Raw genomic sequence first — 15,338 nt, 5'->3', positions numbered from 1 at the left:
TATATATATATACATATATATATACATATACATATGTGTGTGTGTGTGTTAGGGGTGGGTATCTCCTGAAGTTAGAATGAGCAGCTTTTCAATGAGAATTTAATGAAACTTCCTTCTCCACCCCAAGACCCTAAGAAAAGCACTGTCCCCTCTAAGAAGGCAGTGAACAGAAAGGTACAAGATTCTGAAGCAGGATTACAATCAGAAGGATTTAGCTTTGGGCTCAATTAACAACCCGGCTGGTTTCTTAGCTCTTTGGTGGCAATATCACTCCTCCTAACACTTAAATTGTTTGTGAGGCAGAAGTTCAAGATGGCCCCTCATCGCAACATTGCTGACTTAGGGTTGGGTCTACACCATCTACTCTAGCATCTCTATGCAGATATGTCCACCTTTCCCCACCTTTCAACGGTGGAAATACATTTCAGTTGCAACTTGTTCTTTCTCATCTGAGAGTGCCAAAATTAAGCATCCTCTAGTTTCTAATTAAAAAACATTTACAAAGTAACACATGTGCAAGATCTCCTCATAAGTCATTGAACATAAAACTTACAGCTCACTCCACACTCTGCTCCAGCTCCCTGTACCAAATTGCATGAGTCAGCTTGTTGGAATGGGCTGTTTCACACTTTGTCTTAATACAATGCCATCTATCAAGTCCGCCAAGGAAGGAAGGATAGTCTCTTTTTTTGTTTTACAAGCTTTAATTAGCTATCAACTTCACAACTCTTGTAAATAAATCTATCTTCCTGTTTTCAACTGAAAAATAAACATATTCATCAGAAGAAAAATTAAAACACTACAAATGGCTCTTTCTTCCAAGGTCTGTCAAGGCCTGGCCTCAGAGGACCTCCTGGATGGCCAGGCTTGAAAGGAAGTAAAGGGGAGAGAGGACCCCCTGGAAAAGGCACTGTGGGCCCTCCTGGACCCCTGGGCTGCCCGGGTTCACCAGGTCCACCAGGCCCACCAGGACCTCCAGGACTTCCAGGTAAAGATATAAAATGGAGTATTTAGGAGTCCATTGCCCTATGGCAGGTGCCACAGAACTTCCTGAGGACAATCACATCAAAGCCATCTAAACTCAGACATGGTCACGTACCTGTGTACAACCTAGAAAATGTAAATAAAACAATACATCTTTGTAAGCACACATCTTCTCTTGTAGAGAAACTTCTAAAGGTGCAGCTTTCACCAGAAGGATGTAAGAAATGCATGTAAAATTATATGTATATCCAAAAAGCAAATAAAATTAACTCTGTGTGTGTGTGTGTGTGTGTGTGTGTGTGTGTGTGTATTTAGTGGTAGTGTTACTATTGTTTTGTGTTGTGTCAGTGTTGATTGTTGAACCCAGGGCCTCACGCATCATGTGTCAGACCAGCACTCTAACCACTGATATACACAGACAAAAAACTGATCTCTGACGGTGTCTTTTCTTAGGTAACATTGTTTTTCAACCGGGACCACCTGGTGATCATGGAGTGCCAGGCAATATTGGACCTCCAGGAGACCCAGGAATTGGCGGGCCGAAAGGTTTGTTCAAACCTAGTGGTATGCTGTTTAAAAAACAAACAAACAAAAAAATCCACTTCCATCACGGCTTCACCAATTTTTTTCCCCTCTCCAAGCAGCAGTGATCTCTCAAGTAGTCAGAGAATTACCTCTTTTCCAGCCAGTTACCTAGAAGTATCCATTTATCTGTAAGTCAGTAATTCAGTTAGCATGCTAAGCCTGAAGTGAGTCCATCCTAGGTGCACAGGGAGAAATCGAAACAGTAGATGCTTTATGTGTAGGTTCTTCAACTTTCCTCTCTCAAAGACTCATAACTCACAAGAGAACATACACAGAAATGTAAATTAATACCGGGATTAGTTTCACAACATTAAAAAATGTTTCAGTAAATACGGTGGGTGGGGAATACCTGTCCTTTCCGGCCACTCTGTGTGGCTTGGAATCCGATGCCTGCGCTGTCCCGTTGCAGGAGAACCAGGCCTTCCGTGCACAGAGGTCCATTGCATCCCAGGGCCCCCTGGTCTCCCCGGATTTCCAGGACTAGATGGTGTCAAAGGTATCCCAGGTATGGACACTTTGTGTGAAAATTTGCAGCTTTGTGGGGACAGAAAAGTAAACAAATTGGGACCTTGGAAAGGGTGTTAGGTTGCCTGAGTGGCATAATGATCTTAAAGGAAGAGTTCTGAAGTCACTGTGTTACCACGAAGTCAGTCAAAATCTCTGACATCTTTTTTCCAGTTCCATTTGGGTAACTGAGTGCTTAATGAAGCCTCCCTCCCTGGGAATTGTAAAGGGAGTCCTGCTGGGGACCCACAGAAGAAGCAAGGGACCCCTTTGCAAACACAGAGTCCTTCTCGGTCAGTCCCACTTTTGAGAGAGTTGATGACACCCGCAGTATTTGCTTGTCCTGTAAGGCATGAGGGCGGTAAAAATTAGCAGCCATGCCCACAGCTGTAGGGGTGGTGCCCGCTGAAGGGCGGGCACACTTGAGAAGCCTGCCAGGTACTCGGCTCCAGCTGCTTATACTCCAGCATTCTAAGTTATTTTTCATAACAAAGATTTTTATATAAAAGCTTGAATTATTTTATTTAGCATTAGGTTAATTTCTAACTCAAAAATTTGCTGGATCAATTTTTTAAGGGGAAAACATCATTGGCTATGCTGTCTTTTCATGTCGGGGACAGACAGGAGAATCGCACATTTGGAGGGCTGTTTATCTGAGCACACCTGCTTAGCATTCATGACAGTGGCTAAAGGCTGAAAACATAGCTTACATGGTGAAAAACAGCAGTTAGTTAAAAAGGAAAAAAAATAGCCTAGCCAGATAATAGTCAAAAATGTTTTGATGTGAATCTCGACATCTATACTTATTGACAGGTTGACAGGTATCTTGTATGATTCTAAAGATTTACAATATATTCTAAAATTGAGCAAATGCTAACTTTGTCATGGTAGATTCACAGTTTTTATTTTCTTCTGTATAATTTTCTTTCAGTGAGCATATATTATTTTTACTGTGAGAAAAGTAAATATATAATATATATATGCCCTTAAAATTGCAAGGTTGAGAGGGCTGGGAAGCTGGGATCTACGTGTTCCGGTTGACCACTTTGCCTACATGGACAGGATAGGAATTCTTTTTTTGGTCTTCAGCAGGAAATGCTTTGTCTTCTCCGTACATGGCACTGCTCTGCTCAACAGATCGTAATCAATTGCTTTGCAGGAGGACGAGGTGCACCTGGCATGAAAGGAAACCCGGGGTCCCCCGGAAGCCCAGGTCTCCCAGGATTTGCAGTAAGATCTCATGGTTATAAACTTTAGTTTCAGCTCGTAAGGCTGAGTTCTCTAGAAATATGACTGCATCCCACATGGGTCCGCAGGGAATGGAAAAGTGTAGGTTTTGAACTCAGGAAACGGAAGGTGCGGTCACAGGTGCTTGTTGAGTAAATGAGTGAACTGGTGAATTTATTCATGCACACGTCATTTTTAGTGGTGGCGGAGACAGAAATTAGATCGCTGCCTGGGGCTGAGTGTGGAAACCGGGATTGATGATAGATGGATTCGAGGTTATCTGTGGGCGCAATGAAGATGATTTAATGCTGATTATGGTTAAAATTATTAAATTTTAGTGATATATAATCACATATACATATCTACATATTTAGGTATATATATATACATACTTGTAAAGAATCAATTTTATGGTATGTAGCTTATACCTCAATATATCTTTATATGCCTTCATATCTCAGTATAGTTGTTACAGCTACAGATCATCTGTCATTTTACTGTTATGTATAACCCTGTTATTAATTCTATTTATTATATAATGAGCCAGAAAGTTATATTTGATAACTAAGAGATGCATTTTAGAATTTATCAACACTCGAACATAGTCTGAATTCTGATGATGCTATGGCAGATAGAATTTCTACCACTATGTCAATGAAGTAATTATTGTTTTAATCCCAATGACTTATAATGTCTAGGTGGCTTCTTTTTTCATTTTGGGAAGTTAAAAAGTAAAACAAAATAAATAAAATGTTTGGCATGGTATTTGTGGCACACAAAAAAGTTCATGTTAACAGCTAAATTTGGTGACTTATACCTGCAATCCTAACACTGGATACTGAGACAGGATTGCTGGGTCTTCCATGTCAGCTTGTCCACAGTTTGAGACTCTTTCTTTAAAACCACTCCTCCCCACCTCCACCAAAAGGAATGTATGCGGAAAGATATCCATGTTCTAGTATTTTCCTCTAAAGCAGAAGAGACACTCAGAGACCAAGGCAGGCACATGGGCGGTCCCTGATACAGGCACTGGGCTGTCTACCCTTCAGATAGCAGCATCACGGGTCTTTGTGTACAATAACTAATCAACCTCTAACATATGTATTTAATAGTATGTGTATATTAGGTGTTTTATATAAACATACAACTACATATGTCTGTCAGCATATAAATATTAAATGTGTTTTGGGGAAAATCCATGTTTATTAAATTTGAAAAGTTCTTCTTGAGAATGTTTTTACAACTGACCAAGGACAGTTCTACCAGAACAGAAGGCTGACTCCCTTTTGTGTCACCACAGGGATTCCCAGGGGACCAAGGGCACCCAGGACTGAAAGGAAGCAAAGGTGAAACACCTCTACCCTGGGGGCAAATGGGTGACCCAGGTGAACCTGGACTCAGAGGCCTGCCAGGGAGAAAGGGCTTCGATGGAATTCCTGGAAGTCCAGGAGCAAAGGGATCGCCAGGACCTAGAGGTGAACCGGTTCGTATTTAGAATTTTTTTTTTAATTTTCCACTCTGTAGTAAAATGCTCAGAATCCAGGAGATAATGTGATCACCAAAATTACGTAGTTCTTCACTCTAGCCACAAAATAAGACGTCTTCAAAATAGCAGTAATAACCCAAGCAGATATTCATAGTATTTGGAAAAAATGAGCTCCTTTCAATGGCTTAGCCCAACTCAAACTCTATGCTGATAACAACACTGGTTCACACCCTGTATCTCAATATGTGGGTCGAATGCATTTGTAGAAAAACTCCAAAAAATGGGGATAAGATGTGGCTCAGTTGGCAGAACACTTCCACACACAGAGCAAGTGCTGGATTTAATCCTCAACGTGGAATAAATGGGACAGGAGTGCCCATATCTGTAATCCAGGCTGGAGGAAGTCATAGCAGAAGTTCAAGGTCATTCTTAGTTACATAGAAAGTTCTAGGCCAACTTGGGCCATGTGAGATCCAGTCTCCAAAAATAAGGAGAGGAGCTGAACTGGAAAGGAAGAAGAGAAAAGGAAAAAATTTACTAGTAAAGGAAATTTTTAGCAAAGATTTTTGGGATTGTTCTTATTCTTCTACTTAAATGCATACAAGATACAATATTCAGGGATATATTAGTCAAATGAAGAGATAAAATGTCTAAAACATTTCAGTTCATGTAAAGGTTATTCTTTTCCAAGGATAGAATTTCTCACACATTCAACTGGAAAGGTCATGGGGTGCCCCACAATGTACCTATGAGAAGTTTGCCCAAGTGAATCTACAAAAGGCCAGCTTTTCCAATTTTCCAAAAGGTTAATCAGATTTATTCAATACATAGGATCTCAAGTGGGACAGTGGGGGAAACTTGGTAAGCAAGTTTGAAGATACACTCACATATATACACATGTGCATCTATGTGCCTGCGCGCGCGCCCGCACACACACACGCACGCACACACACACACACACACACACACACACACGCTCATCAGTCATTTACAGATCTTCTTAACAAGGTGAATCCATCTCGCCGGAATGTAGATACTGTAGGCAGTTTTTCCTGGTGCATCTGCAGGACCAGGGATTCCCAGACAGCCTACGTGGTCCCCTGTTTGCGCTTGAACTACCCTGCGGTAAGGAAATACTGAATTGAGACACTGCCGAACATGTTCCCGTTGTCACAGGCCCTGAGTGGAAGGAAAGGGGACCAGGGACCTCCAGGGGCTCCTGGATCACCTGGACCTCCGGGACCCCCAGGACCAGCTGGACCACCGGGCTATGGACCTCGAGGAGAAACAGGTCCAAAGGGAACGCAAGGAGTTCCTGGAGCTCCGGGACCACCTGGAGAAGCCGGTTGGTTAGTTTTTTCCAGTCTTGCTTTCCTGCGAAGTGGGGGATGGTTCTCATAGCCTACAAGGCTCTTTCAGAACTAATGAACATATACATAAATCTGTTCCTGGAAAGTCTTTCTCCTCGGAGATTGGGAAAGACGTGACAGAGAAAATCCATTTCCCCTGTAACAGGAAGTTCATCTGAAACTTCCTATAACCATTGCTTACTATGACTGATATCAATACACTTTCCAAGGGTTGGGTAGAATTCAACTACAAGACATGAGGGGCAAAAAGCAAAATATAAATAACTAACTAAGTAAATTAAATTAGAACAAATTGATCTGAAGAAGTGTTTTCCCTTGTATCTGTGACTCCAGGTTACAAACCAAACATCAAAACAGCTAAGATATGTGAAAATCATCGATAATAATTTTAAAGCCCATGTGACTTTGGCGTCCCACAGGTATTGGATAGGGCCCTACTGTGGAGAGTTTTCAACAAGTCATGCCTGTGTGGTATTTATCACTTCAGTGAGCACTTAAACAGTGATTGATTGGAAACCCATGATGTCCAAATCATCTTTATCAAGATTCGGGTACCACTCCATAGTGTTCATATGTCATCAAATGAATGTATATTTTATCCACATGTATGTAAAGCTTATTTAATGACATTTATTTTTTTTTAAACTTGGAGACTGTTGTTCTCATTCAGGGATTTAGCATACTACATGGAAGCCCAAACCTAGCCCATCAGTGAATTTCGTGTGGTCCAAAGTTAAGAAGGGTTCCTATAGTTTTTTTTAGCAACGGAAGAAGATCTTAATAACATTCTAGTACAAATTAAAATTATAGAATCCAAATTACAGTGGTATTACAAGATTATTGGGACTTAGCCACACTTCTGTGTTCTTGGCAGCTACTGAACAATGACCAGTGATCTATTACAATATAGCTGTAATAGATCAGAACTACAAAACCCAAATTACTTACTGCCTGGACCTTTATATAGTCTATTGACTCTTGCTTAATCCTTCATCCAACCCTCTTCTGTTCTTTCTAAATATGAATGTATCAAATTCTCCCATCATGTTTTTATAGTTTTGAATGAAGCCAATTTTTTTATTATTATTAACGTTGATGGTGAGAAGACTAATCACAAACATGGTTTAACACTGGCCAGTATTTTCAGAGAATTCCCTTAAATATTTACCTGCAAGGTGATCATTATTTCCACAGCGACATAGAAGGAACTTTTCAAAGAGGTTAAGAAATAGGTCCATGCCCACGGAGCTTGCAAACAGCAGTGCCAAGCTTCAAATCCGGGCCTCACAAGCCGAGTCACACTTGTTGTTTTGTTCAGTAGACCTCACTAGCTTTCCGTGAACACCAGCCATTCGATAAACTGGTACCCTGCCACTATTCTCCAACTTCACTCCTCCTATCAATTCCTGGAGCAAGTAAGCTTTCATTTCATAGGCCAGCCTGCTGGGCTATCGTATTTCTTTTTGTTAATAATTTATTTATTTTTATTTGCATTGGTGTTTTAACTGCTGTCATGTCTATGTGAGGGTGTCAGATCTTGAAGTGACAGACAGTGTGACCTGCCATGAGGGTGCTGGGAATTGAACCCAGGCCCCCCTGGATGAGCAGTCCTGACTTTAACAGCTGAACTATCTCTCCAGCTCCCCCTGCAGGGTTATTAAGTAAAGCAAGGCTCAATGAATATTTGCAGATCAACTAGAAAAGTTTCTGCAGACTGGTCACCCCTGAACTACTTTTGAAACCCACAGAAACAGGGCTTGGTTTTATTTTCCTTGGGATGTGTTTAAATTCCTTCTTAATAGTTCCCACAGTTGCAAAAACATACTTTAATACACAACCCAATATTACAATCATGTCTTTTTCTTAAGGTCTTAAAGGAGAACCGGGCATATCAACACCAGTTCCAGGTCCCCCAGGACCTCCAGGGCCCCCTGGGCAGGCCGGTCGCCGAGGTCTACCTGGTGAGTACCCCTCTTGACAAACACAGTCCATGACATTAGATGGCGCTCCCACTTTCCTGGGAAAATACCACTCCCATTTTAAAGAAAAGAAAATACATTCATTGGATCTGAAAGAGACTACAGGTGGGAACCATTCTGAAAAGCAAGCAGGCAGGGGGCTTTCTAATGTCCTTTGAGGTTATCCACAGGCTCCCTGGTGCTTCTGAAGCAACAGTTCCAAAAGATAACGGATACAGTTGCTTACAGAGGTTATAGAGCAGAGTGATATGGCTTCTGCTGGGAGAGCAAGCAGCGCCTATCCCACGAATCAGTGTGTTTCCCGCAGCAACTTTATTTGAAACTGATTTACCTACAAAAGTATTTGAAATTTAATTTTGATTTATAGAGGAAGACATATCACTCAAGATATTTAGGATCTTCTTAAATTATTAAATTATATCATTTGTTTGTTTGTTTATTGGTTTTTCAAGATATGGTTTCTCTGTGTAACAGCCCTGGCTGTCCTGGAACCCGCTTTCTAGACCAGGCTGGCCTTGAACTCACAGGGATCACCTTCTTCTGCCTCCCAAGGCTGGGATTAAAGGCATGTGCCTCCACTGTCCTGGAAAGTTACATTTTTAAAATTTATAGCAGTTCCTGACCTCTAGCCCACTGGATAGGAAAGAAAGGCTGATGTTACCTTAAAACGTATTTCACAATTTCCAGAAAGCGCTGGGAGGACACAGAGAACACAGACATTTCTTTAGGAAAACAAATGAAGGAAATTCACTGATGTGTGCATGTATGTGTTTTTAAGGTTTGCCTGGACCTGTGGGAATATGTGAGCCTGGTCTTCCTGGACCTGATGGTGAACCAGGGCTCCCAGGAATTGGACTTCCTGGGCCTCCAGGACCTAAAGGTAAATTAAAAACTGTGGAATATAAGGTCCTCTGTGGATGCTTTGAAGCTATAACCATGAATAAAATAGGAAACACACCATCTGTGGCGCAAACGATGCTGCCCAAGACTCTTCAGAAGTCTTAGGACGGTATCAGGTGAAAAGACAGAATTCGCATTGGGCCAGGCACCATATTAATCATATTTTTTCTTTCTGCACTTTAACATATTTATTTTGTGTGCCATGGGGATAGGGAGGACATGTGGAAGTTAGAGGACAGTTGCCAGACTCCATTCTCTCTTTCCGCCATGCGGATCGCAGGGCTGGAACTCAGGTCAGCGGGCTTAGCAGTGGAAAACTCTGTATGCTGAGCCATCGTCACACAGGCCCGCCAATCATGCTTTCTAAAAGAGCACAGAAAACTAGCAAAAAACAAAAACCTTGGAAGGTAATTCTCTAAAATGGTAATAGCAATTCTTTCTAGTCATAAGAATTTTTTATTTAACTCTGCCCTTCTTGGGTTTATGTATTTCTTGAATTCCACACAGTTTTAAATAAGAGATTAAATACTAATCTCACATTGGCCTGAGGCTATATGGTATAGCAGTAGAGTGTGTGTTTAGCGTGAATAAGGCTCTGAATTCATTCCATAGCGTCAAACATAATAAAACCCTAGGCTTCCCTGTGAGCATTAAAACAATTAGAGTATATATTCTGCTTTAAGGAAAGTTGCCAGGGCTGGAGAGATGGCTGAGCAGGTATAAGTAGATACTGCTCTTACAGAGTCCTGGAGTTTGATACCCAGAACCTGGGTCAGACATCTCACACTTGCCTGTACCTGTAACCAGGGGGGACCCTGGTGCCTCTGGTCTCTGTAGGCGTTGGCACTCATACTGACAGGCCCACATACATAAACCTAATTTTAAGATGATAAAATAAATCTCTTTGACAAGAAAAACGAAGGAAACTGTTTTCATCAAAACAGAGACATTCCAACAACTCTAGCTGCTTATACTGAATAATAATTTGAGCAGTGCCTCTGATAAGCACATCAGACAAAATCCAGGCCAGGATCCGTTCATAAAATCCTCAGGCACTGGACTATTATGTAGAACTGTAGGCTTTATGATACCTTTGTGTTTGTTCACAACTGCCTAAATTGTTTTCTAAAATACAATTGTTTTGATATTTTACCTCTTGTTAATACGTCATTGTTGATTATTGCACATCAATTCGACCCATGTAAGGTAACACTTAGCAAATGGAAATCCAACCCCCGAAGCAGGTTTGATTTTAATTTCACGGATTTCTTCCTTCATGAACTAATGGAGCCTGGCCCATATTTTGCCTAGTCCTTCCTGGGTCTTCCATTAACAACCTGCATGCTAATTTTGCAACTCTGGATCCACTCTCTGGACAAATGCAGGAAACTCTGGAAAGCAGAGCTAGCCAAAGAGCTAGAGGACCTCTGTACTGTGGGTGTATCCACTGGCCCTGGCTCCATAACTCTGCACTGGAGTAGTTGAGGTTTAAGAATTTTCTTTTTCTTTTTTCTTATTGAAACAACTTTCATAGCCAAGGCAATTTGACTTGGAACTCAGTCTTTTGTTTTGGTTTTTATTTTTGAATTGCTAAATTATCCATTGGTTTTATCATCATCCAAACATTCATACAAGCATCTCTCTACCTGGATGCCTCATCACTGTATTTGATAAAGGAAATATTGCTCACAAACTTTCTATGAGGCTAATCTCCAATATTTACTGCTTGTGTTTTGTGTTTTTTTTTTTTATAGGAGATCAAGGTTTCCCAGGAACAAAAGGATCACCTGGTTGTCCTGGGGAACCGGGAAAGCCAGGCCGTCCTGGAGAACCAGGCCACCCAGGAGCCAAGGTCTGAAGTAACTGAAACACTGAGTTCAGGGTGGGCCAATTACAATCAGTAGTTGAAATGCCCTTATCAGACAAGACACTTGGATTTAGAAATTCTCAGTATATTTATAAATAAAGATACTAATTTTCCAGAATATTTGTAGATATTAGATTTTAAGTCCCTGTGGAAACTCACATATCTATTCCTTTATTAATGACTTCATAAACATTCAGAGTATATAGGGATGCTCACATTTTCTTCAGTGGATATGGACCGCATATTCCTGAAGTGGTATTTTGCGGCGAGGTCATTGTCTAAAGTTGGAAGGGAAATATTTGCTGAACTGTGGTCTCTTTGCAAACAAACTCGGAGCACCCCTAGCAAGCAGAACTGAGAAGCACTCCACTGGGGACACTAACCTAATGTCTCTGCTGCAGGGAGAACCAGCACTGGCCAAGCCCGGGGAACCCGGAAAGCCTGGCTTCCCAGGAGAAAGAGGCAATCCTGGGGAAAGTGGAGAAATCGGACTCCCGGGGCCTCCAGGCCTCCCTGGACCTCCAGGAAAGGATGGACCTGATGGGCCTCCAGGTACAAGGCCAAGTGTGATGACCTTTCTCCTCAGTGAGCTCCACTAGGTGCTCTAGGGGGCTCTAAGCACTTCCATCTCCGTGAATAAATCAGTGAAAAAGCCTAGTTCTTTTTCCATTCAGGTTGGCTGTTCTATGTTCCTCCCCTCCTAACTTCTTCCTTTTTTCATGAGTGTCCTCTATACAAGCATATTGATGGTATCAGATAGAGGTGTGGTTTGGCAAGGTGAAGTCACAGAAGGATGGGGCCTTGGGCTCTGGCACCTGACCATACGCCTGGAATCTCCATTGCAGGAGACCCAGGACACCCTGGACCACCTGGAGCAAAAGGAACCCCAGGGAGGTGCACACAAGGACCCAAGGGTGTCCAAGGACTTCCGGGCCTAAATGGACTGAAAGGGCAACCAGGTACGAGGAAGGCCTCCCATTCAAGAACTAGGTAGGCAGATGGTTGGGTGGGTAGGTGGCCTCTGGCTCTGTCCTTTGGAAACTGTCCAGCAACAAGTCCTGACTGCTGTTCAGCAAGACATGTTCTTTTTGGAAATATGACCCTGGCTTTTATGGATATTCCAATTAGCAGTGGGTACTGGTTATACGAAGAGACTCAAACTTACCATAGTGAGTCAACTTGTTCCTTTTATGTAAGGAAATATAACCCCCACCAAGAGCTTAGATGATAAAGATAGACTGGCAGGTAGATGAGTCATTAATATATATTCATATGCATAGACTTTCTATCAGTGTTTTACTTTTAGAACTTCCTAAGTAAATAGCAGCTTTATGATGATGAAGGCAGAGAAAGCGTACACAAAGCTACCTGTTTAGCTGTAAACTAAAATATGTAGTTGATTACATCATAAGCAACATGAAACCAATATCTGTGAAAATATACCCAAGGGAATAAGGCTGCATGACCTATTGACTGGGAAACATACTCTACCTACTTGGGCCCTTTCAACCAGATCTGGTGCTGGCTCCTAGGAAAAGGTCTTTAGAACTGCGTGAGTGTCTGCAGACTAGCATTCTGCTTACCTGTTGCAGATAAATTCATGGCTAACACTTCATCGTTAGAGTGGGACCACTGTTTGCAGAACATATGGGAGTTCACTTCTTGGGAGCTGCTGTGTAGGCCTGCAGTGAAGGGCTGGTAAACGGCATAGAGCGCAGTCCTGGCATGCATCTGCGGCTCTCAGAAATAGACAAGAGCACTCTTCCTTGATCACTGCGTGACCCCCGAAATGGATAACATTAGAGCAATGGGGATTTGAGAGATTGTAAGGAGAGACAATAAACAAACACATAGATCAGTGTGCTCATTGCCCAACATCACATAGCTAAACAATCAACAATGAAATGCTATTGGAGGTGCTAGGGGAAGCATTTGTTTAAATCACTCATCCATCTCTTCATCTGTAGGTAGAAGAGGCGATACGGGGCCAAAGGGAGACCCTGGCATCCCAGGCTTGGACAGGTCAGGAATGCCTGGAGAACCCGGCCCACCAGGAATGCCAGGTCATCCAGGTGAGATAGGACCCCCTGGCTGGAAAGGACATCCAGGAGCTCCAGGATTCCCAGGGCTACCAGGTATTCTTTGTGCCATTTCTTCAAAGTCTTCTTCCACATTTTTCCCTCCAGGTGACTCTGCACACTGTATGCTTCTTCTCTCCGCTTAGCCTATTCTTTCTCCTAAATCATTTTAAGAGGGAAGGGTCAAGAGGCAGGAGAGTAGAATAGAACCATTACATTTTATAATTACCCAGAACATGGTTATGTTTGCTGTGGAGTAATTTTGTATATTATAAGATACCAACTAGGATTTTATTGAGGTTTTTGCATTTATATTTGCAAGGAACACTGGTCAGTGTTCTCGTGATGGCTCAATTCTGTTTGGACCAATGCTGGCCCTGTAGAGAACAGGCTGGAGTGAGTTCCCCTGCACAGTTTCCTGGAAAAGCTTATGAAGAACTGCTCCTCCTTGACCACATGACAGAGTTCACTAGCGAAGTCATCTGGGGCTGGACTCTTTTTGTGTGGAAAGTGTTTAAATTATCAGCTCAGGGTCTGGAGAGATTGCTCAGCAGTTAAGACCACTTGATGTTTTCCCAAGTGATCCACACCAGGTGGCTCGTGACCACCTGTAACTCCAGCTCCAGGGGATCTGCCATCCTCTTCTAGCCTCTCCAGTCACCTATACACATAATTATCAGTCCTCTGTAGTTTATGATGACTAGAAACAGCTCTAGTTGATTTTCTATTGTTCCGTGAGTCCATTTTGGTTCCATGTTGCTCTAGAAACTTGCCCATTGTATCTAAGTCATCTACAGTGTGGTCACAAGACTATTCCTGTTATATCTTCCTAATTCCTTTGAATGTGTGGTTGTTTAATTCTTCTTTCATTTGTAAAGAACATTCTGCTTCCTCGAGACATAAGGACATCACTGGTCTCCTCTTTGGCTTAACTGACACATTATGCTTCTGTTCCTATTATTGGGCTTCTATTGTGTACCAACTCTATTCTAGTTCACATCTCCCATAATAGGAGAGCAATAAGAACTACATTTAAAAACCAACTTTAGGATGATTAAGAACAAAGTATTATGAAATACATAAATGAAAACGTCAGAATAAAACTTTATCACTTAGTAAGCTACTTTTCAAAACAATGAAAAAAACTAATTTCACTAAATACTATGAAGGAACAAAACGAGAGGTGTACTGAGTAGGAAGTAATACGGCAGATGCACCAGAAGCTCAGGAAACACTGTTGTCAATTCTGGTGTGATTTGCTACAATGGCATACAGACCCAAGTTTTAAAAGACGTTGACCCATCTCTTACACAAACTTGGTTATTTTCCTATTTACAAAAATCACTCTCTCCCAACTTCTCTGTCTATAATATTTTGTTTTCTGGAATATTTTGTTTTTTCATAGCCTATACTTCATGGAGCATTTTGTGTTAATTTGTCCCCACAGGCGAGAAAGGAGAGCTTGGGATGATGGGTTATCCTGGAACCACTGGTCCTCCGGGGTCTCCTGGGAAACCAGGTTCACAGGGGCAGAGAGGTGAGTGCTGGTGTCTTTCTCGGTGGCATGAGGTATGGACAGTGCTTATCTACTTAGTTGCAAAATAAATGACATTTGTTCTTTAAGAATATAGTTGTGAGGGAAGAACATATTTGGGTTTTCTGTGTTCCCTTCTCCCATTGGCATGGAGCTGATTGTCACCCTGCAGACTACACCGGCACTGTTACGCTGTGTGTTTGGAAACACTGTCCAGTTCTCAGCACCGTTCACACTTCTGTTTTATCATGTGCTCTGCTAAATGTTGGTTTCTAATGCATTGCTTATGAAGGAAGGACCTGATGTGGTCACTTTTGTCTGTCAGGTAGCCTTGGAATCCCAGGAATAAAGGGGGAAAGAGGACACCCGGGAGCCAAAGGTGAACGAGGAGAGAAGGGAAATCCTGCATCTCTCCAAATTCCACATTTAAAGGGGTACAAAGGAGAACCGGGACTCAAAGGTAAAGAACTTTCTATGTCAAGAGTCGGCTAATTTGGGGGCTACAGAACTATCTGAGCAAACCTCTTTAGCTGACAAGTGAGGACGGTGTTGAGTCACCTGCTCAGTCACACAGCCATGTGGAGGCTGAGCATGAACAATACTATGTCGTTCACTGAACGCATTCACTTTTATTTTTGCATTCTGGTCTGCTGGTTTTAAATGGATGCTGGCTGATTTTTTTTCTTTTTTTTAAATTTATAGTTTAGTTTTTTTGTTCTTTTTTTATTTTATTTATTTATTTATTAAAGATTTCTGTCTCTTCCCCACCGCCGCCTCCCCTTTCCCTCCCCCTCCCTCGTCAGCCCAAAGAGCAATCAGGGTTC

At 42.0% G+C, this 15,338-nt stretch overlaps 1 protein-coding gene across 1 annotated transcript in view; it reads left to right on the top strand.

The window, feature by feature from the left end:
• The window catches only part of Col4a3 (collagen type IV alpha 3 chain), a 132,364-nt gene that overhangs the window by 84,127 nt on the left and 32,899 nt on the right, over positions 1-15,338 (top strand). The window contains exons 21-34 of the mRNA XM_050160995.1: positions 824-988; positions 1,438-1,530; positions 1,979-2,074; positions 3,233-3,303; positions 4,601-4,783; positions 5,963-6,131; positions 8,025-8,117; positions 8,914-9,015; positions 10,790-10,887; positions 11,304-11,454; positions 11,748-11,861; positions 12,870-13,037; positions 14,428-14,517; positions 14,840-14,974. Coding sequence (XP_050016952.1) covers positions 824-988; positions 1,438-1,530; positions 1,979-2,074; positions 3,233-3,303; positions 4,601-4,783; positions 5,963-6,131; positions 8,025-8,117; positions 8,914-9,015; positions 10,790-10,887; positions 11,304-11,454; positions 11,748-11,861; positions 12,870-13,037; positions 14,428-14,517; positions 14,840-14,974 — 1,728 coding nt within the window. The remainder of the gene's footprint in view (positions 1-823; positions 989-1,437; positions 1,531-1,978; positions 2,075-3,232; positions 3,304-4,600; positions 4,784-5,962; positions 6,132-8,024; positions 8,118-8,913; positions 9,016-10,789; positions 10,888-11,303; positions 11,455-11,747; positions 11,862-12,869; positions 13,038-14,427; positions 14,518-14,839; positions 14,975-15,338) is intronic.

Source organism: Alexandromys fortis, unplaced genomic scaffold (assembly GCF_014885135.2).
Source record: "Alexandromys fortis isolate MF-2015 unplaced genomic scaffold, M_Fortis_MF-2015_v1.1 scaffold_98, whole genome shotgun sequence".
Classification (NCBI taxonomy): domain Eukaryota; kingdom Metazoa; phylum Chordata; class Mammalia; order Rodentia; family Cricetidae; genus Alexandromys; species Alexandromys fortis.
Note: the sequence above shows the minus strand (reverse complement) of the source record. Positions and strands in the feature narration are given on the sequence as shown.